We start from the raw sequence: 25,373 nt of genomic DNA, 5'->3' as shown, positions 1-25,373 counted from the left end.
AATTTAGCAGCCAAAAATGTTTGAGAACAATAAAGGGCTTCACATGAGGGCGAAGTCTTTACATTATTTGAAAAAAAATAAAATAATCAAAATTCTTGAAAAAAATAGAGTGAAACAAAACAATGTTTACAAAACATAAAGACTGATAACTGCTTGAATGTTTATGCAGTAAACAAATTTATGCAGTAAACAAATAAGTCTGCCAGAAACTGATTGAACTAAAAAACCAGTTGACCTTATAGGTCCTCCCCCACGTCGTAGGTATGAGCAGCCAGATCTACGATATTAATTTCATCAAATTTCAGTTAGTGACATTCGATTAGTTTTTTTGCAAGTGCTCTTAAGTTCCTTTTTTAAGTCAGTCAAAATGCTCTGACAAAGGATATTCAAGAAATTGTTTTGAAAATTTTGAAACGATCTTAAGTTAGCGAACTTTTTTGCAGCATTTCTCAAATTGAAAAGTGTACGATTATTTTATGCTGCTACAGCTGCAAACATTGAAATAAAATTTCTTGGAATTTCTTGGAATATTTTTAAGACCATTGGTTTGTTTAGGAATGTACTCAAAAAAACTGCTTAAAATTTTAGAACAGGGTGACCTCAATTACTTCATGATTTGGGACATAAATAATTTTCGAAATCTTCGATTGAAAATTTTGGTTTCAGGCACAGTAGACTGAAAAAAGGGTTAAACATTTGTTAAAAAGATGTTTTCTATTTTGACAAGCTATCAGTATATTACAATGGTTATACGTTGTAATTTTTTTCCTTTTTGATTTTCACAGAAAAACAAATGTGATGAAATTCTTATTAAGTTTCTTGACATGATATCCAAAAAAAAGTTACAAATAAAATAACTTGAAAAAGTTACCTTTAAAATCAATGACCCCTGGTTTGATGCCCGGAGTATGGTATCTCTCAATGGTCAGAGTTAAACGTACCATCTCTGGACAGAAGAAGCCCAGTGGACGCAAATGTTTCGTCAAAAAATGGTAATCGACCATGAACTCTGGCCATATATTGCGCAGTAGCCTATGGCTCTGACCAGTCTGATTTTTCGTTTTATACTTCATTTTGCTCTGCAATAGTCCTGTTCACTAATCAGTTTTACTTATGCAGGGCTTAAATCCACTGCGGGTAATCTGCGGGTGCTCAGTGATCATCTAATTATTTCGACCATTTGGCGTAAATTTTCTCGTACTATAGTCTGTTTTTTGTCAATTGATTAAATATGCAGCCAGGCAACCTGAGAAAACCTCAATCGCTTGTTAGTTGCATTCCAAAAAACTCCAAAGAATGAACGAAAGAAGAGATGCATTTAACTCTAGAAATAATTGGTCAAAGTTGAAAGTTTGATCCGCATTGTTTTCTGTCTTTATTTTTTGTGCCATTACATATAAAGGTGTGACTGATTGGGCTTAATTGCGCTGACAATGCTTCTGGAGACCAACTGTCGGATAGTGCAACCAGTGATTTTGAAAACTGCTTAAAATTCTTTAATTTTTCGTTTCACTTTATTTCCTTTCCTTGGGTTTTTTCGCTAGGTATAATTTGTTTTTTTCACTCGCTTGGCAATTATTTCTTGAACCAGTTAATTTAGCAGCCATAAAAAGTTGAGAACAATAAAGAGCTTCACTTGAAGGCAATGTCTTTACATTAGTTGAATAGTCAAAAAATGGTCAACATCTTTAGAAAATTAGAGTGAAACAAATCAATGTTTATAAAATAGAAAGACTGATCACTGCTTGAAAGTGGCAAATTTCACAAACGCTTAACCTAAAAATTTTACACCTGAAGGTCTTTACTGTAAACACACAACTTTATGCACTAAATAAATCGGTCTGCCAAAAATTGATTGAACTCAAAAGCTAATTGACCTTATAGTTCCTTCCCCACTTCGTAAAATTGAGCAGGAAAATCTACTATAAGTATTGCATCAAATTTCAGTTAGTGACACCCGATTAGTACTTGTTCGCATGTGCATTTAACTTCCATATTTAAATCACTCAAAATTTTCAGACAAAAAATTTTCAAGAAATTATTTTCAAAATATTGAAAAGATCTTAAGTTAGCGAGCATTTATGCAGCACTTCTCATTTTGAAACGCGCATTTTTTGCTGCTACAGCTGCCAAAAATAGGATCTGAAACACATTTTCATGGAGTCTTTTGGAAATTTTTTTAAGACTATTGGTTTGTTAGGAATGTACTCAAAAAAACTGCATAAAACTTTAGAACAGAGTGACCTCAATTACTTTATGATTGGGGACATAAATAATTTTCAAAATCTCCGATTGAAAATTCTGGTTTCAGGCACAGGAAACTGAAAAAAGGGTAAACATTTGTTAAAAAGATGTTTTCTGTTTTGACAAGGTATCAGTATATTAAAATGGTTTTATGGTGTAATTTTTTTCTTTTTTGATTTTCACAGAATAAAAAATGTGATGAAATTCTTATTAAGTTTCTTGACATGAGATCCAAAAAAAAACAAGTTAAAAATAAAATAACCTGAAAAAGTTACCTTTAATATCAATGACCCCTGGTTTGATGCCCGGAGCATGGTATCTCTCACTGGTCAGATTTAAACGTACCAGCTCGGGCCAAAAGAAGCCCAGTGGACGTAAATGTCTGGTCAAAAAAATGGTAATCGACCATGAACTCTGGCCATATTTTGCGCAGTAGCCTATGGCTCTGACCAGTATGATTTTTGGTTTTATACTTCATTTTGCTTGCAACAGTCATTTTTACTATTCAGTAAGTATTTTTACTTATGCAGTGCTGAAATCAACTTCGGGTCCACTTTGGATGCTCACTGTTTAAAAACAATTTTGTTTGAGTTTATGCTGAGTAGGCATATGCAGACGAAAGTAGCTCTCAACTACCTTTCCTCGTTGCAACTTCAGTGCAGATTAAGGGTTGTATTTCTAATATAATTCTAGGATGCTGGTTTACTATTTATATGAAATTCACTCTATTTTCTGTAAAACATGAGCGTTGGACTGAACGATTTTTAGCGATGAAATTACATATTTTAACGTTGTATTGTGGTGATTTTTTGTAATGACCGCTTACTCTAGTGGTGAATTTACATAATCTCACCACTTAAAAAAGTTTTAAAAAGATGTAAGATTAGGTGTTATTTTAGGGAAGGGGGAATTTAACAATTCATACTAAGTTAAGCAATGAATTTATGTAATTCCAGCCCGTACCATACCTCCAGAGTAGATCAGAGCTGGAGCAGGGTAATTCCAGCGTTAGGTGCGCTCTCAGAGCTGAAATAGAGCTCCCCAGAGTACGAGACCTCAAAAACTCTGGGTCTTGTCTTAACAGAGTAGAACACAGAGTAGGTCTATTCTGCAAATTGCCTTGACAGAGTAGAATCCAGAGTACATCTACTCTGGAGTCTGTCTTGACAGAGCTGATCACAGAGGAGGTCAACTCTAGTGTCAGTCTTGACAGAGCTGGTCACATAATAAAACTAAATATATTGATAAGATATATTAATTTCATAAAAATGATGTTTGAAGTAATAAATTTATCTAAAGAAAAGACAATTCTAACAGTACAGCAAATGAAAAAAAACCAACCGCTGACCGCTATGAAAAGATTAATTAGTATGCCGTTTAGTATGCGTGCATTTTTTTGACTCAATGGATGAACTTAGACAGCTTTACATTATAAAAGTGTTACCCAAATTGTTACCCAATTGATCCAGCTCTGAGAGTTTCCCAAAAATTACTCTATTCCAGTTCTGATCTGCTCTGGAGGTAAGGTACGGGACCGCATTCACTGCTGATCTCACAAAATTTTAACACATTTATCTAAGCGGAGAATTTATGTACTTTCACCACTAAAATAAGCGGTGAATTCATATAATCTCAGCGCATTCGCCAATTATCTCGCATAATTTGGACAAAGTGATGAATTTCATACAAAATGTTGAATTTGTGTAATTTTACCGCTATATTCAGCGCTGAAATTATACAATTTCACCGCTACCAGGTGATAAAAATTGTTTTCACCGCATTCACCTCCTGATTAATTTAACTTCACCGAATTCAGCGCTTATGTTACAAAATTTTCCGCATTCAGCGCTTATCTTACACAGTTTTGCGTTGAATGACGGTGACAGCTCGACCCGGGGAACAGTTGCAATTTAATTGACCTAGTTTTGTCACGTAAGCAATCTATAAATTTCTTGAAATTGAATTTTATGTTGATATAACAGTGTCAATGATTAAAAGACCCCAAAAATGCGAATCGCATCAATTTATTTGGTGATATTAATATTGTCTCCTGATAGAAAAACGGGCAAATGAGTTACATGGCAATTTCTTTCCAGCAACGTCAGTTTTATGAAGCTTCAACTTCTCTATTTGAAGCTATTGTTTGAAGTTTCAACGTTGCCAAGGCCAAGGCCAATCTGGCGCCTCTTAATATTTGCAAATGACATACGATATGATCTTAACATGGGTTTTAATTAAATTATTATGATCAACAATGGCATCTTTCAAGCTTGTGTTCACTTTTCTCTTCGCCAGCAGCTGTTAGTTTTGCTATTTTTTATTAACAAGTGCACCAAATTTATCAGAAATAAAAAACACAGCAGGACAAGTCCTGACGTACATACAATTCAAAGAATTTTCATTGACTAAACAGAAAAACCAGACCTAGAATGGACTATGAATGTATTGGGAAAACCATTTAGAAAAAATCCAATCCAAAAAATCGAAAAAACAGTAAACATCAAAGTGAAATTGCCGCATGTGAACAAAAAACCACTAGCGAGAAGGCGAATTTTTGTTCAAACACCGTTTTCTCACTCTACTTTAAATTTAGAGCGAATAAATTTCACGCCGCAAAACCACTCGCTTTTTTGCTCCACTTCCTGTTTCGGCGTGACCAAAATCACCACTCCAATTTGACTTCCAAAACCATGAAAGTGTGTCAACAGATCTTAAAAAAAGACAGCGCCCCAACACAATTCAAATTCTTTGAATTGTAAAAATTGGATCAGCAAATCAGATGTCTCACATAACTTTGTAGCCCCTAGTGTCACTCTACGTCTGAGATTTTGGTTAACGATATATTGTAGATCACTGCAAAGTCATAAAAAGGGGCAAATGTCGCCTCCATCATTAAAATTGTTGATTTAAAAACATTTCTTTTTCGTTGCAAAATTATAAACTCGCCTAAATTTGTGTCAGTGTTTTGTTGGTTTAGTTCGTTTTGTTTAGTGGGCATACAATTTTAAAACTTAAGCGCGCGTGCTTTTCTACATAGTAACATAACAACACATAAAATGTAAGTGCGGGGAAGGGGGCTGGGGGCCGAAACAGAATAGATCCGACAAATTATGCCACACTTTCATGGCCAATACTGCTATATAGCACTGCCGAGAAAAAGATGGCTTGAACTTGTGGTTAAATTAAATACAGTGTTGTGCCTCTGTTTGAGATTTCTGTGGTTTGATTATGCGTTAGGCCAACATTTCAGAGACAAGGGTTGCATCTTTTGTTATTGCAACCAGTGTTGATTGAAAACATAAGAGACGGTTGTGATATTCTGTTCAAAATTTTTTGGCGCATCGTGTTTTTCTCTCTGTTATATAGCGCCTCTATTTAACAGTACGGTCTTAATCCGTCAGTTTGTTAAAAAAAAATTGTGATACGAAGAGTACAGAAAAATATAGACTCAAATTATTGGAATACGCTGACAAGGTTCCAGATACGGGTTCCGATCCACAAAATATCACATTTTTTGAATTCAAACTAGTTCGGACTTTGGTGGGAGAGGAACTATGTGCACAACTGTTTTTTTTCTGTCCAGTCAGTTCTGCGATCGATATATTCATTGAAGAGAGTTTTCAGTGGTACAACTAGAAAGCCCGTCCAGCTTAGAAAACAGAATTAAAAAGATTTTTCTGAATTTCGTTTTTTCCTTTGAGTTTTTGCGTTTTAAATTTCGCGAATATTTGATTGATTTCAGTTGTTTTTGTTCACATTTTCGGTATTTTGCTAATTTTTGTCGGGCTTTGCTTAAAAATTAATTAAATTTTTACCAACTGTCTTATACTTTATAGCTGTGAAGCTGTAAGCTGAGCTTAGCTATATTACGGTAGTCTTGGTTTGATGGTATTGGTTCAATGAGTTCAAATCTGATGCGGTCAATAGCTTTGACACTAACTGTTTGTAGGAAACACTGTCGATTTTTTTTAGTTTTGCGAGTTTTTATCGGTCAATATTTTGTCTAATTACCTAGTCTCTTTAAAGACAAGTGTCCTCAAATTAATTGCTTCGTGTAATAGCAAGTGCTTTCTAGGACTTATACGCTGTTCATTTTTGAAAACTTTGTGTGAACTGTTGAGAATTTCTTGTGTTTCTAGTTGAACTTATAGCTTAATACTTTGTCGTATCCCTCACTCTTAATAGTGACTGATCTCAACGTTTGCTATAGATTAAAAAGTTGAATCAGTTTTTAGGCTTTTGATACAAGATTTTTTTAGTCTTGCATGTCTTGTCTGTTTTAATTGCGGTTTAATTGTATTGTTTTGCTTAGTCTGTTGAGAAGGATTTTTTAATGGTTTTCTCTTCTGGTGTAGTAGCGCTGCAGAGGGTCAAAATTTTTATGAAATATTTTTATTTTTTTAATCTTTGGAACACTAAATCTAATAGATAAAAATTTCTCATTTTTTTATTTTTTGTGCATATACGGCCACGTGCATTTTAGACTATCTTAATTTGATGTAGTCGTAAAAATTTTTTGTCAGTTCTTTTGATAAACTTCCAAAAGTTAAAATTTCTAGATAAAATTTCAATTCAACTGCTAATTTTTTGTTTTGCTGAATTGTTTATTTCGTTTTGCATTCCTTTAACTTGGCAAATCTGAAAAAGTACAACTAAAAAAATTGCTTTTCTCAATAACGGCTTTTGTGCGTATAATGACATTTTTAATTCCCTTTAGAAGAAGATATTCAAGAGATTTGTCCGATTTGATTTTGATCATTCGTGACTTATCTCACTCAGTGAAGTGACGAGCGTATTAAAATTTAGGAATGAAATGAAAAAGTGTGAGGGCAAAAAAAAGTTTGTGTAGAAATTCCTGTCCCTAAAAAAAGCCACCTGTCGAATGAACTTCAACGCGCATCAATTTTTTATCTTCAATTTTTTTATACATACATTTTTTATTGGCGTGATGAAAAGCGTAACTATTGATATGAGTTCTCTTCGAGTGATATACCTGACCTTTGGTTTTGCCAGTTTTTGTCGTGTTCTTTTGTTATCTTGTTATGTAGTCTTATTAAAGACATATTTCACACATAACTAATATGGTCTAATTCAATTGATTAAATGAGTTCAAATCTGATGCGTTCAATAGCTTTGACACTAACTGTTTGTAGGAAACACTGTCGAATTTTTTTTAATTTTGCGAGTCTTTGTCGGTAAATCTTTTGTCTAATCACCTAGTCTCTTTAAAGACAAGTGTCCTCAAATTAATTGCTTCGTGTATTAGCAAGTGCTTTCTAGGACTTATACGCTGTTCGTTTTTGAAAACTTTGTGTGAACTGTTGAGAATTTCTTGTATTTCTAGTTGAACTTATAGCTTAATACTTTGTCGTATCCCTCACTCTTAATAGTGACTGATCTCAACGTTTGCTAAAGATTAAAAAGTTGAATCAGTTTTTAGGCTTTTGATACAAGAATTTTTAAGTCTTGCATGTCTTGTCTGTTTTAATTGTGGTTTAATTGTATTGTTTTGCTTTGTCTGTAGAGACGCATTTTTTATTGGTTTTGCTCTTCTGGTGTAGTAGCGCTGCGGAGGGTCAAAATTTTTATGAAATATTTAAATTTTTTTTATTAACCTTTGGAACACTAAATCTAATAGATGAAAATTTCTCAATTTTTTATTTTTTACGCATAAACGGCCACGTGCATTTTAGACTATCTTAATTTGATGTAGTCGTAAAAATTTTTTGTCGGTTCATTTGATAAACTTCCAAATGTTAAAATTTCTCGATAATATTTCAGTTCCACTGCTAATTTTTTGTTTTGCTGAAATGTTTATTTCGTTTTGCATTCCTTTATCTTAGCAAATCTGAAAAAGTACAACTAAATAAATTCCTTTTCTCAATACCGGCTTTTGTGCGTATAATGACATTTTTAATTCCCTTTAGAAGAAGATATTCAAGTGATTTGTCTGATTTGATTTTGATCATTCGTGACTTATCTCACTCAGTGAAGTGGCGAGCGTATAAAAAATTAGGAATGAAATGAAAAAGTGTGAGGGCAATAAAAAGGTATGTGTAGAAATTTCTGTCCTTAAAAAAAGCCACCTGTTGAATGAACTTCAACGCGCATCATTTTTTATTCTTCAATTTTATTATACATACATTTTTCATTGGCGTCATGAAAAAATTAATTAATAATTTTTACTGTTTTAATTAATATTTGTATTATACGGTAGGCAAATCTGTCTGGCAGCACTTCCGCTAATCAGCCGGCCTTTTTCATTTACAAGGCCTTTGGGTGCGTTTCAACTCTTTCTTTTGATTTTTTAACAAAAAACAACTAGGCCAAATTTTCGAAAAAAATTCTTTTTTCATCAAAAATGCATCAATTATGACTCCAGAGCATATTTTATTTAAATTTGCCAGGGGCGAACCAAGATAAAAACTGGTGATCTAGTTTTTACTCACTTCACAGATCTTTAGTTTTAGTTATAATTACTAGGACTATAATTATTTCATTTTTCACAAACAAGTGGAGCAACTAAAATTTTATAATACGAGCAGTGTTATCGAGGTCAGCCTCAGTCAAAACGTGTTTTTTTTTAAAATAAAAAAATATTTAAACATTTTATTACGCTGAAAAAAAATACCGTAGAATTATCAAGCAGGAAAAAGTGCTCAATTATCGACAGATCTTATTGACGAACAGTAAGGGTCCAAAGAATTCATAAATAGTATGTCCAGCTCAACGCTGATGGTTTTTATAGCTTCAACATTGTTTGCGTAAACTTGTTTTTTGAAACTCTATGTTTTTATTTGTTGTTATTTTCTAACAATATGACTTTGTCTCACCCAGAACAGGTTCCACTGGCATTTCATAGAGCTAAAAATTGATTTGTTTACCGTTTTTAGTTAAATTTCATTTTTGTCTTTTGTCTTTAGGTTTTAAAAATATTTTGTTTTAAATTGAGTTTTCGTGTTTCCTTTGGTTTTTCGACACGATTTTTTTTTGAGCTTCATGTTCTTTAATACATTAATAAAAAGGTCACATACACAATAATGGCATTGAAAGGGGACGTCATTGAACCTATCAAATGTTCTCAGTGGTTAGATTATGGTTTTAACGGCTTTGCATCGTTTTCTAACAAACTTACTTGATCTGTTTTTATTTTTGCCTAAGTTTGTCCTTTTGTGGTCGTATGATAAAATTGGGATGGCCAAAGATCTCAATGGTTTTTTTATGTAGTACAAACTAAACATTTTCATTGGTATCAGATGATATCTAATGGTTTTCATGTTTTTTAAAACTACTTTTTGGTAACTTTGACGTCTTTACTCTTGTTTTTGCGTGCTACCTAGTCTCATTAAAGCCCAGTCCCATATCTGGTTTGGTGAACTACATGTTAAATTGTTTATTTAGGTTTTATGTGATTCTATTTTGAGTTTGTCATGTGTTTTTTGTTTTAAAATGGACATTGAGCTCTGGTCGTTATTAAAGTTAGTTTTTGTTATTTGATTTCTATCTTATCTGTTCGATGCATATCTTATCGGGCCTTTAAATGGATGTATTCACTTCGTTTAATGGTTCCAGTGCAAAGCAATTTGTTCGTACATTACCTTTCCAAACAAATGTAAATTTTTGATAGTTTTCAATCTCTTCCTCATTTGGAAGAAATTTAATTCAAAACTCGGAAAGAGTGGTTAGGACCATTATGTGCGATTGACATTATCGGGCCTCTTTTTTCAAACCAAAATTCAATTGGTTTTTTTTTGCTCAGCAATTCAAATAACTGTCAAATCAGATCCAAGTACGAAAAATGTTCAGATTAAAACAGTTCTTCAGTCTCTCTTAACTAACTAGGAGCAAATACAAAAGTTCACGGAACATCTGAAATAGTATTCAAAATATAAAGATCGACAAATTTGTGCAATTTGTTTCGTCTGGAAGATTAACAGCGTGTCTGAAGTTCTGTTCTAAGTTCCTTAGAGATTCCTGTGTGGTAATTATTTCTTTAGTTATCAATAGGACTATACTTTAGCTCTGAGGTACATACATCGCGGGTTCGGCGTACAAATTAATTATTATTTTCTTTATTTCACGTAGGATTTTTTTTCACGTCGTCCAATCTTCATCAGTCGGATTTGACTTTGAAAGCCAAAAGAGCATTTCTTTCTCGAAAGAATATGCTTTCTAGAATCAATGTGACACATTTCAATTACGAGGCTGGTTAATTTGCTTCTTTAGAACTATCTTACTATTGAGGATTCTGCATTTTGCAATTGCAAAGCAATTCGTTCACTTTTGGTGACTTTTAAACTGTTTTCAGTTGATTTTTCTGCTAGAGATAAATTATATTGTAATATCCTCAGCTTTTTTACATTAATGCTTTCATTTTACATTTTTATGAGATAACTGGAAAAAATGCCTTGTCTATGAGATGCTATAACAACACAAGAGACTGGGTAGAATTCTTTTAGAATTCGATATTTGTTATTTATTTTGATCTCAACTGAGTTTGGGCTTTCAGCAATGAAGGTTGCCACTTAAGTGGGTACTCTGAATTAAGAGCACTAGAAGTAATCTCATGGTTTTTAGTTTGTTTAACAAGGTTGAAACAAGTAGTCCGTACATGTACACGTTTCTTTGTTCATTATGTCAGGACTTTTTGTGCGTTCAGGTACAGACGTTCGTGCAAGAAGAACTTAAGAGTGCGTTTTTTATAACTTTAAGCACTAAATGTTTTCTTCTGTTAAACCGATTTATCAAATTATGAAACACCATTGAACTAAGTAAAGAGTTTCATCAACGTCTTAAGATGATAACCAGTGACAACGCTTTTTTAAAAAACCGTTGAGTTTGGGAATGCATAAACAATAATTAACATCATCAAACTCTAATTAATCTTTAATTATTCTTGTTTTTTTTCCTGATTTTTTAAAATACTTCCTCACTTCCTTATTTTATTCATTCTTTACTCACTTTAATGATGTGAAGACCTAGACAATTACTCTAAAAAGTTTTAACCGTGCGATAAATTTTTTGTAATTGTGTTCGATGATTATGTTAAATTGTATTATAGTTTACGAAAGCAAAACTAATTCCCAAGAAAAACATCTTTGTAAAGTTATGCAAGTTCATTACTTAATTAAAATTTTTAAAACATGTACTTTTGAGTTTCAATCCTCTAAGGACTCGTGGAAGCTGTTGTAGAGTATTGGTGATACTAAAAAAGCTGTAACTTCGCTTTGTTAATGTTTCGCTAAGAGTTTGACAAAAAATAGAGCGCAAGGTGGGCTGATTAAATTTTTGTCTTGTTTTAATTGAACTATTAATTTTTTGTCACGAGAAATTTTAATCTGTTTTTGCGAGTATCAAATCTGTCTCTAAATTACTTCTGTAAAATAGTTAACAAGAGTTGCATAAAAACAACTATCAATTAGACAACAAAGTTTGTGAGCGAACTGCAACTTAACTTTTCTTTAAATTTAAAAGCTCCTTCTGGCGTGTTTCTTGTTTATTTTTGTCAGGCAGCTGCAATGAAGATAATTTTATATAAAAACAAAATGATATGCATCACGTTCTTAGAGGCAGGCGAAGAACATATTTCAAAAAACGGAAAAAAGCAATCAAAAATTGTTTCTTTATGGAAAAGTCATGAGTTAATCTTTTTACATTAAACCACAATTTGCAGGTGCAAAAAAATTTTTTTTAAAATTCTATAAACAGCAACTCGGAGATAGGAAAGAGCTTATGAAACTGGCATATATATAACAAATTGAAAAATTGCAATTTTGGTTAACTCAAGGGTGGACTGAACAGAATTACAACTGAGTTTGATAACATTCATTCGTTTTTGCTTATTTTTTCTTTAATTTTGCGTTGTACAAAGCCCAAATGTCTTCTGATTAATGGTTTAAACGAAAGGTCTCTAGTGGGTGTGCAAAATCAAAGACTCTCGAGCTTTTTCGTTTTTCCTAACGTTTGTTTTTGTGCTTGATGATTAAATTCTTTGCTGTTTATTTTTTCCAGACTTGTAAATTTAAAATATATAGCCGAGAGTATAAATTATTCTTTTAATGATATTCTGGTTATTGATTGATATTACCCATTAAATTCTTCGTTCCTATTTATAAAAACACGAACCGAATGATCATAATTGTCTGTCTAGTGGTATGCTTTCATGCAGACATGAAAAAACTCTGTTAAAGTTCTTTTGAAAACAATTTTTCCTCTTTCGCTCTTTCATTAAAGTGTAACTTATTCCAAAAGGTTTGCTCATTTTACAAAACTTTCGGATGTACACCACTCACTTATGTCGTCGAAAGACTGATTCAGAGAAATTTAGTGTTGCAGTTGATAAATTCTTTTGTTAAAAATTACACAAACAGAACTCTGAGTTCACCAAAACTTGATATTAATATAGTTGAGTGCTACAGGTGCTCTGGTTGTTTTGGGATCATACAATCTGATGCCAAACAGGATTGGGTACCTCACTTTTGTTCTACCCAGTTACTTCGAGCTGATCGGAAGACGATGCAATGATTTCAGGTTTAGTTAAATTTCAGCCACTCAATTTTCGATCCCGACTCGGATTCTTCATATTTCCGGTCAGTGCATAATTTAATAAATTCTGTCCCTAATTTTAGATTTTTTTGGTTCACATAGGTCCTATAAGTGTTTTTTTTTAATTTTTCTAATTTGTTTCGGAACTATTTGCTTAAATCGTATTATGTGCTCGAAAGTAGCGAAAATCAAAATATTTGAAATACGTTTTGAATTGATTTATTTCATGTTTTACTGTTGGGTAAAATGGTTAGGCCTCTTAAATCCAACTAAAATTAATCAAACGTGATTTGGTTCAGTTCTGATAAAGGTGTCTGCTATGTCGCTGACGTGCTTTTGGTTATTTGCCAATTAATTTTACTTCTTTATTTATTTCAGTCGATACTTCTGCATGCAGGGCTACACAACAGTGCAAAATAACACAGCACGGACGCCACAGGGGAACGATTTGAGCAGATTTATGAGACTTATTCGCAATTCCTACCGAGATATCAATTTTTTCTCCTTTCAACCTGATGATATTCGTAACGGTAGGATAACTATTTAGATCAGATCCAATCATACTTGGAACTGATTTCACCAGTCAAAAAGAGTCTATTACTCTGCTAGAAATCTGGTGAAATCTTAAAAGACGATATCTGGTTTTGCAAAAAAATCCTCCCGATCCCTAAAAACTAAACATTTCTCTGTGTGCTTCCTACACGGAAGCCATTTATATGCCGGATTCATGCGCGATTAATTTTTTTTCTGAAATTTTTTCCTACAGATCTTTATATTGTCGATCTTTAAGTCAGATATTTATTGAAACGGCAGTTTTGCGAAAAAATTTTCCGGAGAATCTGCAAGCATCTTTCTGCGAGACATGGCTAGCATTTTCTGTCTAATAATATTTCATTTTGAACGATAGCATGTAAAGGTTTCTCTAGCATGTATTTATCCGTTGGTTGTTAAAGAGACAGAATAGAGGCTGATTTCAGAAATAACCGATGTCATTTTGACAGTTAAGGACGCAGTATACGCAATAAACGAACACGAAAATTTAAGGAGAATGAACTTTTAACCATAATCATATCTTCAAATTCCGTATTCAGGCTTTATTTAACATTTTCTAATGAAACACAAAGTTAGCCAAACATCATTCAAGCCTATTCAGTTGGACGTAGTATGTATTTTTTCAGCCGACAAGCAAAATGCTGACATTCTTCTAATGGCGGCAAATCTAGGTAATTTGAGCACACGGACGAACTACTACAATTTGATAGAAAATTATCTGGCGTTAGATTATACCAGCTTGAAAAATTATAAGCTTTAAAATGATGCTGTTGTACTAAAATAGTTATCGACAAACCAATTGAATAGCAAATAGCTTTAGGGCAATTTGAATTGGGTCAATTGCGATGCAATTGGATGTTTATTATCTAATACTCAAATATCAGATTACGAGATATGGCATTCGCGATGCGAATGGTTCAACTTGAATTGAACTAGCTATTTGAAGAGCAGATTTCTAACATTTAATTACAACTGATTAGCAGCAGTGCAAATTGGAAGAGTGAAACTAAAATAAGACAAATTAAGATTAAACAGGAAGTTACATTACATCACAGGTTAATCACACATAAGTAAGTACTTGAAATTTGTTTACATGCATGAACAGACAGTTTCTTGTCTAGAATCTGAACAGACATCAAAACTAACTAAAAATAATTATGAGGAACTGAATGGAGAACTAAATGAAGCATCTGCCCTTGAAATGGGATGATTAACTGAAGATCAACTAAAATACGGTAATGGATATTCTGATGATAATATCCATACCGTGTGACAGATTCGATGCGATTACTTATATTGCCATTTTGATCGGAATTCGCTGTGCGAATGACAACTTTAGTTTTGAATGAAAGTTTAGTTATTTTCTCGAGTGGATATTGCGGTGCAATTGGCGATACCTAACTCTAGGTGGGAAAATGCAGCGCAGTTGATAAGTTTGGATTTTCAACTGATTTATAGCGATCAAAATTAGAGAATGAAACGATTTACAGTAAAATAAGAGAAAGCAGAATTGGATCATTAAATGATCATGCAGCCGAGCAACTCACTAGGAAACCAAAAAAGGGTCTCAGACATAAACAGACAATTCCGTCCCAATGTCCTGTCAGGATAAAGCTGACTAAATTTGGCAATGAAATTAACACAATACTGGACAAACTAAATAGCACTAAGACTATAGAATTAAGGATTTGACTTCTAAAAATGTTGTATCTTTTCAGTTTGTGCCCCCCAGTGCGTTATACGCAGACTGATTTTGTTACTGAACTTTTGTCGAAGGAAAGACTAACGAACAGTTCGCTGGTTTTTCGTATTCTAGCAAACGGGCCTAAAATCAGCGACAATGCGAAAATCACCGACCAAAGTTACCCTTAATCGTCGCTAATCTCGCACATGAGGCGCGATTCACAATCTTTCATCTTTTCTTGTTCTTCGTGGGAACGATTATTTGCTGCACAAATCACTATCTCTATTTCCACATCCGAACACATGACTGTATCCGCCCATTGTGCATTTGTGAATTATGACCTGCCCGGAATTGTATCTTCATCTAAGTAATGTTTAAATATGTTTTTATAATTTATATATTTATTGTTTGAGTTTGTAGTGATATTTGAAATTGATGTGTTACAGTGTCTGCCAAAGTGTGCTTCAAAGGGTGTGATTTCAATTTAGATCTTCTTAATCGTAGTGTAATTGCATGTATTTATTGGTCGAGATTAAATTTTTATTTAAGTGTCCTTTCATACATGATAATTGACGTTTGATAGTTTCAATAAGACGTTCTACTAGTCGTATTGCTCTTTGATCATTTGCAGGTGCATATATTGGTGTGATAACATTTTCGGAACAAAATAATTCAAATTTTGTTCCTGTAAGGCATCTACCTTGATCTAGCCTAATTGTTCTAGGTACTCCGTGATTATACATTTAATTATTAAGAAATTTGATAACATTTGTGCTAGAAGCATTATTTGCTATTTCTACTGTAGGGTATTTTGATTAGCGATGTACGCTTGTAATGAAATACTGTTCTATGCCCTTTTCTTTAATAATAGGTCCGCCAAAGTCTATTTGGATTTCGTCATTCGGTTCAATACATTTTGGTGAAGGTAACATTTGCTGTGCAAAATCACTGGTTTTAATTTCATACCAATTTCTGTCCAGGCTCTGCACTCGCTTGCTTTTGCTAATATATCTCGGTGGATATATGGCCGTCAAATGTTCTGTGCTAGAGACCGCATTGCAAAACTTCCAGGATTTGTAGAGTGAATGTCTTCTAGTACAGCGTCTTTAATTGCCTTGGGGATTGCAATCCGTTCGTCCATACATAGACAAACATGTTTCACGCTTAGGTCCCGCCAGTAGGAGTAGATGTACGGCCTGATCTCTTGCAATCTAACCTCATCATTGCGGAGAACACAGTCACGGACCTCCTTCAATATGGCATCTTTTCCAGTGAGAATTGCCAACAACTTTTTGCTGAAGATTTTGTTGAGGGTGTCCGTGTATCTCATGTCTTCTACTGTTACCACAGCACTAGTATATGGGGTCGTCTCTGTGTTTGACAACCTGTTAGTAGCGGGTGTCGTATTTGAAGGGGAATTGTCCGAAAAAATGACTCTAGCCTTTGTTGGTGTTGTTTTTTCTGCTCGGATTCGTGGCATCTCGGAGACTGAATTCGTCGAATGACTATTTGACGAGTGAATTCCGAATTTATTTTGGGCAAAGAGCGAGGTATTTTTGATTGGTTGAATTTATACTTAGGTATGTGTGCTTTGGCGCTTAATCGAAGATTTTGTGGTGATTACTTGAGTTGGTGTCAGAAATGGGCTTTATTGGGCCTAATTGTTCAGATTGTTCGCATTCCTTATTGTCTGACTTTTGCAGCCTATTTGCAACAAATTTGTTGATGGAATGTGATTTATGCCATGATAGTTTTCTTATTGTAAATTGCTGTTTTAAATTTTTAAAGGGCATTCGCGTTGCGATTGACATATCTGAATGAGGATTAAGAATTTTATTTTTTATGTGTTAATTGCTGTGCAAGTGGTACTAGAGATATATTCTGTGACCATTGTAATGCAACTGGTTTAGTCCTAACTTGTGAACTGTTTCTTATTAAAGTTGGTATTTGCGGCGCAAATTGTTGATTTGCAGAATATGAAGGTGAATGTAACTGTAATATGCTGTTGAAGTTCTGTACAGTGTGCAATTTATTTCGAAGTAGATGTTTAAATGAGTCTCGAATTTTAGAAATTGCTTTTTAGTACAAAATGTTCGTCATAAGCTGAAACTTTTTTAGCTTTAGAAAAGGGTTTCTAGATCAATAATCTACTAGGCCCATTTTTACTCCTGGCATATGTTCAATTGTAAAGTTACAGGGAAGTAAACAGTCCATCCATCTAGAAGGACGGCTGTTATAGGATTTGTTCGATCTATGTTTTTTTTAATATTGGTAGTAATGCACGATGATCCGTTTTTACTGAAAAATCCTTCCCGCACAGATAGTACTTGAAGTAGTCGATTGTCCAAACTATTCCAAGTAACTCCAATTCGTTGACGCTGTAGCGTTCTTCTGTGGGATTCAGGAATTGCGACGCGAAGCCTATGGGTTTCTATCCGTCAGAGGTATTTTGTTCGAGTGCAGAGCGAAAAGCATCACATTTCACGCGAACGTCTAGTTTAGGGTAATAGTGGCTATTTTCAGTACTTGCGGCAATTTTTTCTTCTGTATTATTGAAATATTTTGTGTGTTCCTCAGTCCAGACGAAATTAACAGTCTTTTTTAGAAGTGGTCTAAGGGGATGGCAAAGTTGTGCTAAATGTGGTATGAATTTGCTAATGTAGTGTACTGATCCAAGAAAGGATCTTAAACGTTTTAAAAATGGTTGTGGTGGTATTGTTAATATAGCAGCGGTTTTAGTTTCAAGTGGTGATATACCAGTTTGAGTAAAATTGTCCTCAAGCCATTCAATTTCTGTGTTTGCGAAGTGGCATTTTTGAAGATTAATCCTGAAGTTGTCTTCATCTATTTTTTTAAGACATTTAGTAACATAACTGAAATGATCAGATTCAGATCCTGTGCTGACAATGAATATATCATCAAGGAAACAGTAGGTGTTTTGACGACCTACAAGTGTATAATCCATACCTTTTTGGAATTCTGCTGGCATGTCAGTGAGACCGTAAAATCTTGTTTTGAATCTATAAGTACCAGTTGATTCCCCACAAATAATATTTAAACTACAGTGTTTGGCTGTGTCTTTGTGTAATTGTAATTGGCTATAGGTATATTTGAGATCTAACGTTGAGAAATATGCTTGCTGACCATCTTGAGTGTTTGTGAGATGTTGTGAAATTGAATCAATTAGCATTTCAATATTAGGCATTTGATATTTATTTTTGGGAATTGCTTTAGAATCTGGTGCTAACTTTATGGATTGATCTTTTTTCACTGTGTTTACTATTGGCGATATGAAATGTTCGTCAGAACAACTAGATAACTTTTCAATATGACCTTCTTTCTGTAATTGATCCAATTCAACTGTGACTCTAGGTTGTAAATTAATCAGACCGCGTCGACCTTTTTGGTGCTTCGCTGTAAAGTTTAGGTGAACCTTTGATTGCGCTACAGGAGTCTTTGAAAGTCCAATGTTTGACACTAGATGTGGAAATTGCGACGCAATTGTCTCCTTAATTTTACATGTAGAATAATCAATATTTTTTAAATCAAATTTACCACTTTTTGACTGTTGTTGGACCACTGCCAGGCCAAGTCTGTTGAAAAGGTTCCTCCCAAGGATTAGTTTATGTCCATCTTCCCAGCCTCTTTAATAGTCCAATCGTTATATGTTACCGTAGTTACGAGTTTTCCAAGTTCTTTGATTGGTTCATTTGAAAAAGTTTGCAAAGAATTATTCTGTTTTGTAGTGGTCAGTTTTGCAAATGATGAAAATCTAAGGAACCTGTTTGCTAGGGTCTTTGTGATGAGGCTGATTACACTACCAGAATCAATCATTGCGATTGCCTGCACGTTTCCTAATTTAATTTGTGCAATGAGAGGTTCAGGTTGATTTGCTGAATTGTAAGATATAGCAGCTACGTAGTCGTCAGAGTCACTATCGTAATAAGAATTGTAAACTTGGTTATATAGTTGTTGATAGCTTGTGATATAGTTGACGTATTCTTCATAGTCACTTTTTCCAATAGTAGTGCCAATTTGATTCACATTTGTTTGGGGAGGTTCTTTCTGGCCCTGTTGCTTTTTCATTTTTCTGCATTTTCTTGCGAAATGTCCTGTGATACCACAGTTATTACACTTTTTTCAAGTTGCAGGGCAAATTTGACGATGATTGTGACTCCAGCGTAGTCCACAATTAGTGCAAGTGCTAGTACACTGATAGTTTTGAGGAACAGTTGGGTAGCGAGTGAAATTTTCACGAGACTGTTGGTAGTAGTTCGCGTGGTGGTGGTAGTTCGCGTCCTTGAAAGTTGTTAATGGCATTAGTCGACTGTGTAGCAGTGTTCGAGTTTTGTTTTATTTTTTGTTGATTTCCCCATTTCTATATGTATTGCAACCTCGAGAGCTTTCAACGGTGAAACAATTCCCTCTGTTTCTTTTAACAGTTCCCTCTGTGTATCATGATCCTGCGTATTGAGTTTGAATGCGTCTCTAATTAGCGTAGTTTCTTCATCTCCCAAACTACAGTTTTCTGCTTGCTCTATTAATCGTCCATAAAAACTCTCAACCGATTCACCTTTTTGTTGTTTGGAAGAGAAGAAGACAAAACGATCGTAAGTTATATTACAGATTTTGGTGAATGAGTCGTCCAAGGTTTTCCAAAGGTCCTTAAAGGGCTGTTTCTCTATCTGAAGGTGAGGGTATTTACTGTTAAAGATACGACGACCTTTTGTTCCAATGCATAGGTAGAGTAGTTTTTTTTCGCAAATTTCCCAGGTTTTATCCCCGCATAGAACACCAATTTTGTCTTTCTTTTCGCACCGGTTTTTCCAATTTTCCTTTAATTGCTGATTGCAGACTTTTCGGTCTCTCTCAGTTGCTTGTGTGTGGTTTTCCGCAGGCTTTTCATAAGTTGGTTCTGGCGGGTACCTTACTGTTGATGGTGGTCCGTTAATCAAAGTTTTGAGTCGGATCCCTTCTTTCGCCAACAATGCTAACTTCCATTGTTGTGTCCAAATATCCCACGAAAGTGGAGGCTCGATGGTCGACTTTTCCTAGACAGAGTCGATGTGTCGAGGAGTCTTTTTGAAGTCACCTGCTGACTGCGCCATGTTGTACTCAATTAGTTATCGACAAACCAATTGAAAAGCAAATAGCTTTAGGCCAAATTGAATCGGGTCAATTGCGATGCAATTGGATGTTTTTTTATTTAATACTCAAATATAAGATTACAAGATATGGTATTTGCTATGCAAATGGTTCAACTTGAATTGAACTAGCTATTTGAAGTGCAGATTTCTAACATTTTTTTACAACTGATTAGTAATAGTGCAAACTGGAAGAGTGAAACTAAAAAAAGACAAATTAAGATTAAACAGGAATTTACATTTCATCACAGGATAATCACACATAAGGAAGTACTTGAAATTTGTTTACATGCATGAACAGACAGTTTCCTGTCTAGAATCTGAACGAACATCAAAACTAACTAAAAATAATTATGAGGAACTGAATGGAGAACTAAATGAAGCATCTGCCCTTGAAATGGGATGATTAACTGAAGACCAACTAAAATACGGTAATGGATATTCTGATGATAATATCCATACCGTGTGACAAATTCGATGCGATTACTTATATTGCCATTTTGATCGCAATTCGCTGTGCGAAAGACAACTTTAGTTTTAAATTAAAGTTTAATTATTTTCTCGAGTGGATATTGCGGTGCAATTGGCGATACCTAACTCTAGGTGGGAAAATGCAGCGCAGTTGATAAGTTTGGATTTTCAACTGATTTATAGCGATCAAAATTAGAGAATGAAACGATTTACAGTAAAATAAGAGAAAGCAGAATTGGATCACTAAATGATCATGCAGCCGAACAACTCACTAGGAAACCAAAAAAGGGTCTCAGACATAAACAGACAATTCTGTCCCAATGTCCTGTCAGGATAAAGCTGACTAAATTTGGCAATGAAATTAAGATAATACTGGACAAACTAAATAGCACTAAGACTATAGAATTAAGGATTTGACTTCTAAGAATGTTGGATCTTTTCAGTTTGTGCCCCCCAGTGCGTTATACGCAGACTGATTTTGTTACTGAAATTTTGTCGAAGAAAAGACTGACGACCAATCGCTGGTTTTTTGTATTCTAGCAAACTGGCCTAAAATGAGCGACAATGCGAAAATCACCGACCAAAGTTACCCTTATTCGTCGCTAATCTCGGCAGCGGATTCTAGCAACAATAGCACTGCGAAAACTGGTGATTAGTCCCCGAAATTACGTCGCTAAAATTTGAAACAATTTGTACTATTTCTTTGTCATCTGAGTCGCTACGTTATGTTTATAAGTTGTTACGTGTTGGTTATAAAATAATCTGATTTAATAATAAATTTTTCATAAAAATTGTTCTGAAAAAATTCATAAATAGGGGCAGCCAACGATTTCTAACGTGCGGAAAGGAGAGACGAGATCAAAGGATTAGAATCAATTAGAGTTGTCGTACACTATAAAATGCAAAAAAATACTGAAGTATATACCAATATTTCAGCGCGTCGGACTTATTCGCGCTCGCATACTCTCCCGATCAAAATAAATGTGCGTAAAATACATGCATAAAACAGCGATGTGCCGATTATATATACTCGAGCAAATGTGTTTTTTGCAAAGTAATGAAAGGCTTGGGAAAACAATGTTTCCACTTTTTAGTGATTTTCTGCTCAGCACAAAAACTTATCACTAAAGTTACTTTTCAGACATTTGTAAATGGAGTTCATTGAGAGTAATAATGATGTCCTCATTGAGCCCTATTTTTCCACGTCCTATTTACGACTTTTTAACGTTCAAATTTGGGCCGTGGCTCAAGATCCATGGCGAAAATTCACATGAAGTTCTTAACTTTGCTATTTTTCCTTTATAAATGATTAAGTACCCCAGTCGAAAAATAATAAATATTCATAAATTTTTTGAAAATAATGGATAACTTATAAAGATTTATAAATTGATAGATTATAAATGTTTCATCGAAAGATTTTCAGTATTTTCTACAAGTTTTCTTTAACTCACGCAAAGGCCTGTTGCATTTCACTTGTATCTGAAGACATTCGAAAAATTTTAAATATTATTGAAAATAATGGATAGTTTATAATAGATACCAATGCAAAATAGTAGATACCAATGCAAAATTTATAAATTGCTTCTTTCGGCAACTTTCGGCTATTTTCGCCAACTTTCGGCAATTTTTGCCGTTTTTCGGCAATTTTCGGCAACCTCGCCGACATTCGCCAACTTTTACCGACTTTTTCAACTTTCCGCAAAAGTCGGCTATTTTCGCCGACTGTCGCAACTTTTGCCGACTTTCGGCTATTTTCGGCAACCTCGCCTAGACTCATCTTGACTGGGCGGGATATATAAATTTGGAGCACTTTTTTTGCATTTTTTTTAAAATCTGGGTTTTTTTGCCTAGGTGTGCTGGTTACTCGATACCCGAAATTGTGTGCCTTTGATTCTTGGTTTTCATTTCAAATTTATACTTGAAATTCTTCCTTTCTTTTATAATTTTAGTTTTCTTCCAATCAGTATTTTTTTGGAGCTGAGTTTAGCGCAGACTGTTTTTTTGCGGGACAAAAATTTTTGTTCGAATTTATAAATTAATCCAAAATTTTATAAATGTTTTATAAACTAATCCAAATTACAAATAGTTTATAAACTAATCCAAATATTTACAAATAATTTATAAAATAATCCAAAGATTTATAAATAATTTATAAAATAATGCAAAAATTGCGAAAAAAAGTTATAAATATTTATAAAAATGATGCATCTTTTTTGCAAATGTTTATAAACTAATTTATAAATTTTTGTAAATTATCCATTATTTTTCGACTGGGGTATTCAGACTAATTGGACCGCATTTGAGTTTTAATTCAGTTATGTAATTAAAGTTCTTTGCCAGAACCCAAAAAAGTAGCTGTGATAATGGCATTTCATGGTATTATAGGGCTACACATTGTATGACTATTAGGTGGCGGTTGGCTATAATAGGAAAGACTCTGCTTAAGGACTTCTTTAATTCTTCTGGTACATGGTGGATAAGGGCTTTTAGGTGGATGCTGTGAGTTCCAGCTGGAAACGTACAGAATGTTTGGTCAAGCATATGGAATGGCGCCAGTGGAATACTACCTCAAATTGTTCGACCTCAGAAATCAAACAGAGGGCAGAGACCTCATTCACGTGAAAGTTAATAGCTTTAGTTGTGTTAAAACTGGGTAAATCATATTTGATACACACCCAACCTGGTTGGCATATAACTTTTAAACTCACCTGGAACAGCAACGATATTAAAAAAATTTTGTGGCTGATAACCCAGGATGAGGTTCGCGACCCAATACAGGTATTAGCGAGACCAAAATAGGTTGCAGACAAGGCGGTCACGCCTTCCGTGTGGTCAATTGAATTTTTTGGTCTGTTCCGTCTAGCCAATAACCACATTTCGATCTCTTTGGTCTGGCCAATACCCACCTTTTGTTGTTTTTGGTCTGGGCGATGAGTTATCCAACAAAAAGAGAAGCCAGTCCCCTGCAAACTGTCCAACCTATATATAAACACGATTTATGCGCAACCAGAGGTGAAAGAAGTTATATACACAATAAGAAGAGTTTGAGTGTAAAAGTAACACCGGGGAAAATAGTTCTTGTTAGGACTGAATGTTCTGTCTAACTGTAATAGAAGACCTCCTCTGCCTCAGGTGCCCTCAGCCATTTCAAGTACCATTGAGGACTTCTGCGGGCCGAACGTGACGTATCCAAATGATAATGGCTCGAAGCCGGTCCAGTATAAACGTGTTTTGCATTGAGTGTTTTTTCCAAAATAAAAGCCCATTATTGGTAACCATCATCTACTTCTAGATGATTAGACAAATCGATCAAACTAGTTTCTGAATTTCGCATCGGTCTTTAATTCGACAGTTTTACTCATCTTTTAAAATCGCATATTCAGTTCTGGTTAAAAATTTAAAGGAATAAATTATGATTTTTTGGATGCTTCTACACATTTAAGCTGTCTAGCCTAGGGTCTCTTCCGTCTGGTTAATGGTCTGGACTATGGTCTGGACTAGGGTCTGTTTGGTCTGATTGATTGTCTGGACAAAGTCTCTTCAGTGTGCCTAATGGTGGCCAACGTCTGTTTTGTCTGACCGAGGATGGCAAGAGTCTGTCTGGTCTTTCCAATGTCAATTTTTGGGTACGGTCAGTCTGGAACACCACTGTTTGCAACACAATTCGGTCTATCCAATACCTGTTTCGGGTCCTAGATTGCATCCTGGGTCTAGGTCCTTGAAGCTTAAAAATCGCTGACCCCCTATGATTGTCAAGTTGCACCATAACAATTGGTTGCTGATATCAACAATTTTTTTGAGTTATTTTACAAATTTACTTTTTTGGGGACAAGTTTTCGTTAATAACTGATTCTCAACGAAAGAAAGAGGCTCCAATGTCTGTCCAAGTCTTTGTAGTTGATTTCAACAAAACATCAAGCATACATAAAGACTCTTGTTTTAGCTTTGCGCAATTTCCTAGCAATTACGCCTTTGTGTCTATTTTTATGGATATTGTTCGACAAAAGCAATTTCGCCTCGGCAAGCAACTTTTATATCGAGTTCATATATTAATTAAACAATAGTATCTCAAAAACCTCTCATTATCAGCAAAAAAAAGTTTCCGGAAACACAGAAATCCGATAATTTTGAATTTTGTTAATCATATGATAGAAGGTACTTCTTCATAAAATTCCTGAGTTGTTCGAGAAATATGATTGGTCCAAAAATGTGTGAGATAAAATCTCGAACTAACTTGCAAAACCCTTGTAATAGGTTAGCAGAGCGCTTGTAATAGCTTATTTTTATAGGGCACGCTTTTTAGAAAAAAAATGTTTGATGATTGACCTCAAGAACAATGACATTTTCTATCTAGTTCTATATATCAATTTCAAAAGCAGTTTCGTTGCTTAACGGCCTCTTGACAGACAGCATTTTTAACTATAGTTTTGCTGATATTTGAAAATGTGGTGACCCGCTCCCTTTCAGAAACTCGTTCTTACATCTTTGTAACGACCGTTGCCCTACAATATTTCACTTGATAAATCTTTTCAGGGCAGGAAATATATGTTATCCTTAGACCTAATTACAGCTGGGGGGTAGAATATAATTATAAGATATTTCGCAGAAATGAGCAGACCATAAGATTCATGTTGCATCTTTGGGGTACGTTAATTGAGTTTCAAAGAATGAAAGCGGAGTATTTAAGAATTGAGCTCTCACAAGCGCACACGCACGCACACACACACAAATAC

The 25,373-nt window shown here is 34.4% G+C and overlaps 2 protein-coding genes across 2 annotated transcripts in view; both read left to right on the top strand.

Moving 5' to 3' along the window:
- Positions 1-3,368, top strand: part of LOC142349704 (uncharacterized) — a 29,402-nt gene extending 26,034 nt beyond the window's left edge. The window contains exon 4 of the mRNA XM_075401435.1: positions 3,201-3,368. Coding sequence (XP_075257550.1) covers positions 3,201-3,368 — 168 coding nt within the window. The remainder of the gene's footprint in view (positions 1-3,200) is intronic.
- Positions 3,369-4,405: 1,037 nt separating this feature from the next.
- LOC142349703 (uncharacterized) overlaps positions 4,406-25,373 on the top strand; it is a 43,591-nt gene continuing 22,623 nt past the window's right edge. The window contains exons 1-5 of the mRNA XM_075401434.1: positions 4,406-4,544; positions 12,663-12,774; positions 13,168-13,319; positions 23,131-23,293; positions 23,754-23,791. Of these exons, the coding sequence (XP_075257549.1) occupies positions 4,499-4,544; positions 12,663-12,774; positions 13,168-13,319; positions 23,131-23,293; positions 23,754-23,791 (511 nt within the window). The 5' untranslated portion in view covers positions 4,406-4,498. The remainder of the gene's footprint in view (positions 4,545-12,662; positions 12,775-13,167; positions 13,320-23,130; positions 23,294-23,753; positions 23,792-25,373) is intronic.

The sequence above is a fragment of the Convolutriloba macropyga genome, chromosome 11 (assembly GCF_964194025.1).
Source record: "Convolutriloba macropyga chromosome 11, txConMacr16.3, whole genome shotgun sequence".
Classification (NCBI taxonomy): Eukaryota; Metazoa; Xenacoelomorpha; order Acoela; family Convolutidae; genus Convolutriloba; species Convolutriloba macropyga.
Note: the sequence above shows the minus strand (reverse complement) of the source record. Positions and strands in the feature narration are given on the sequence as shown.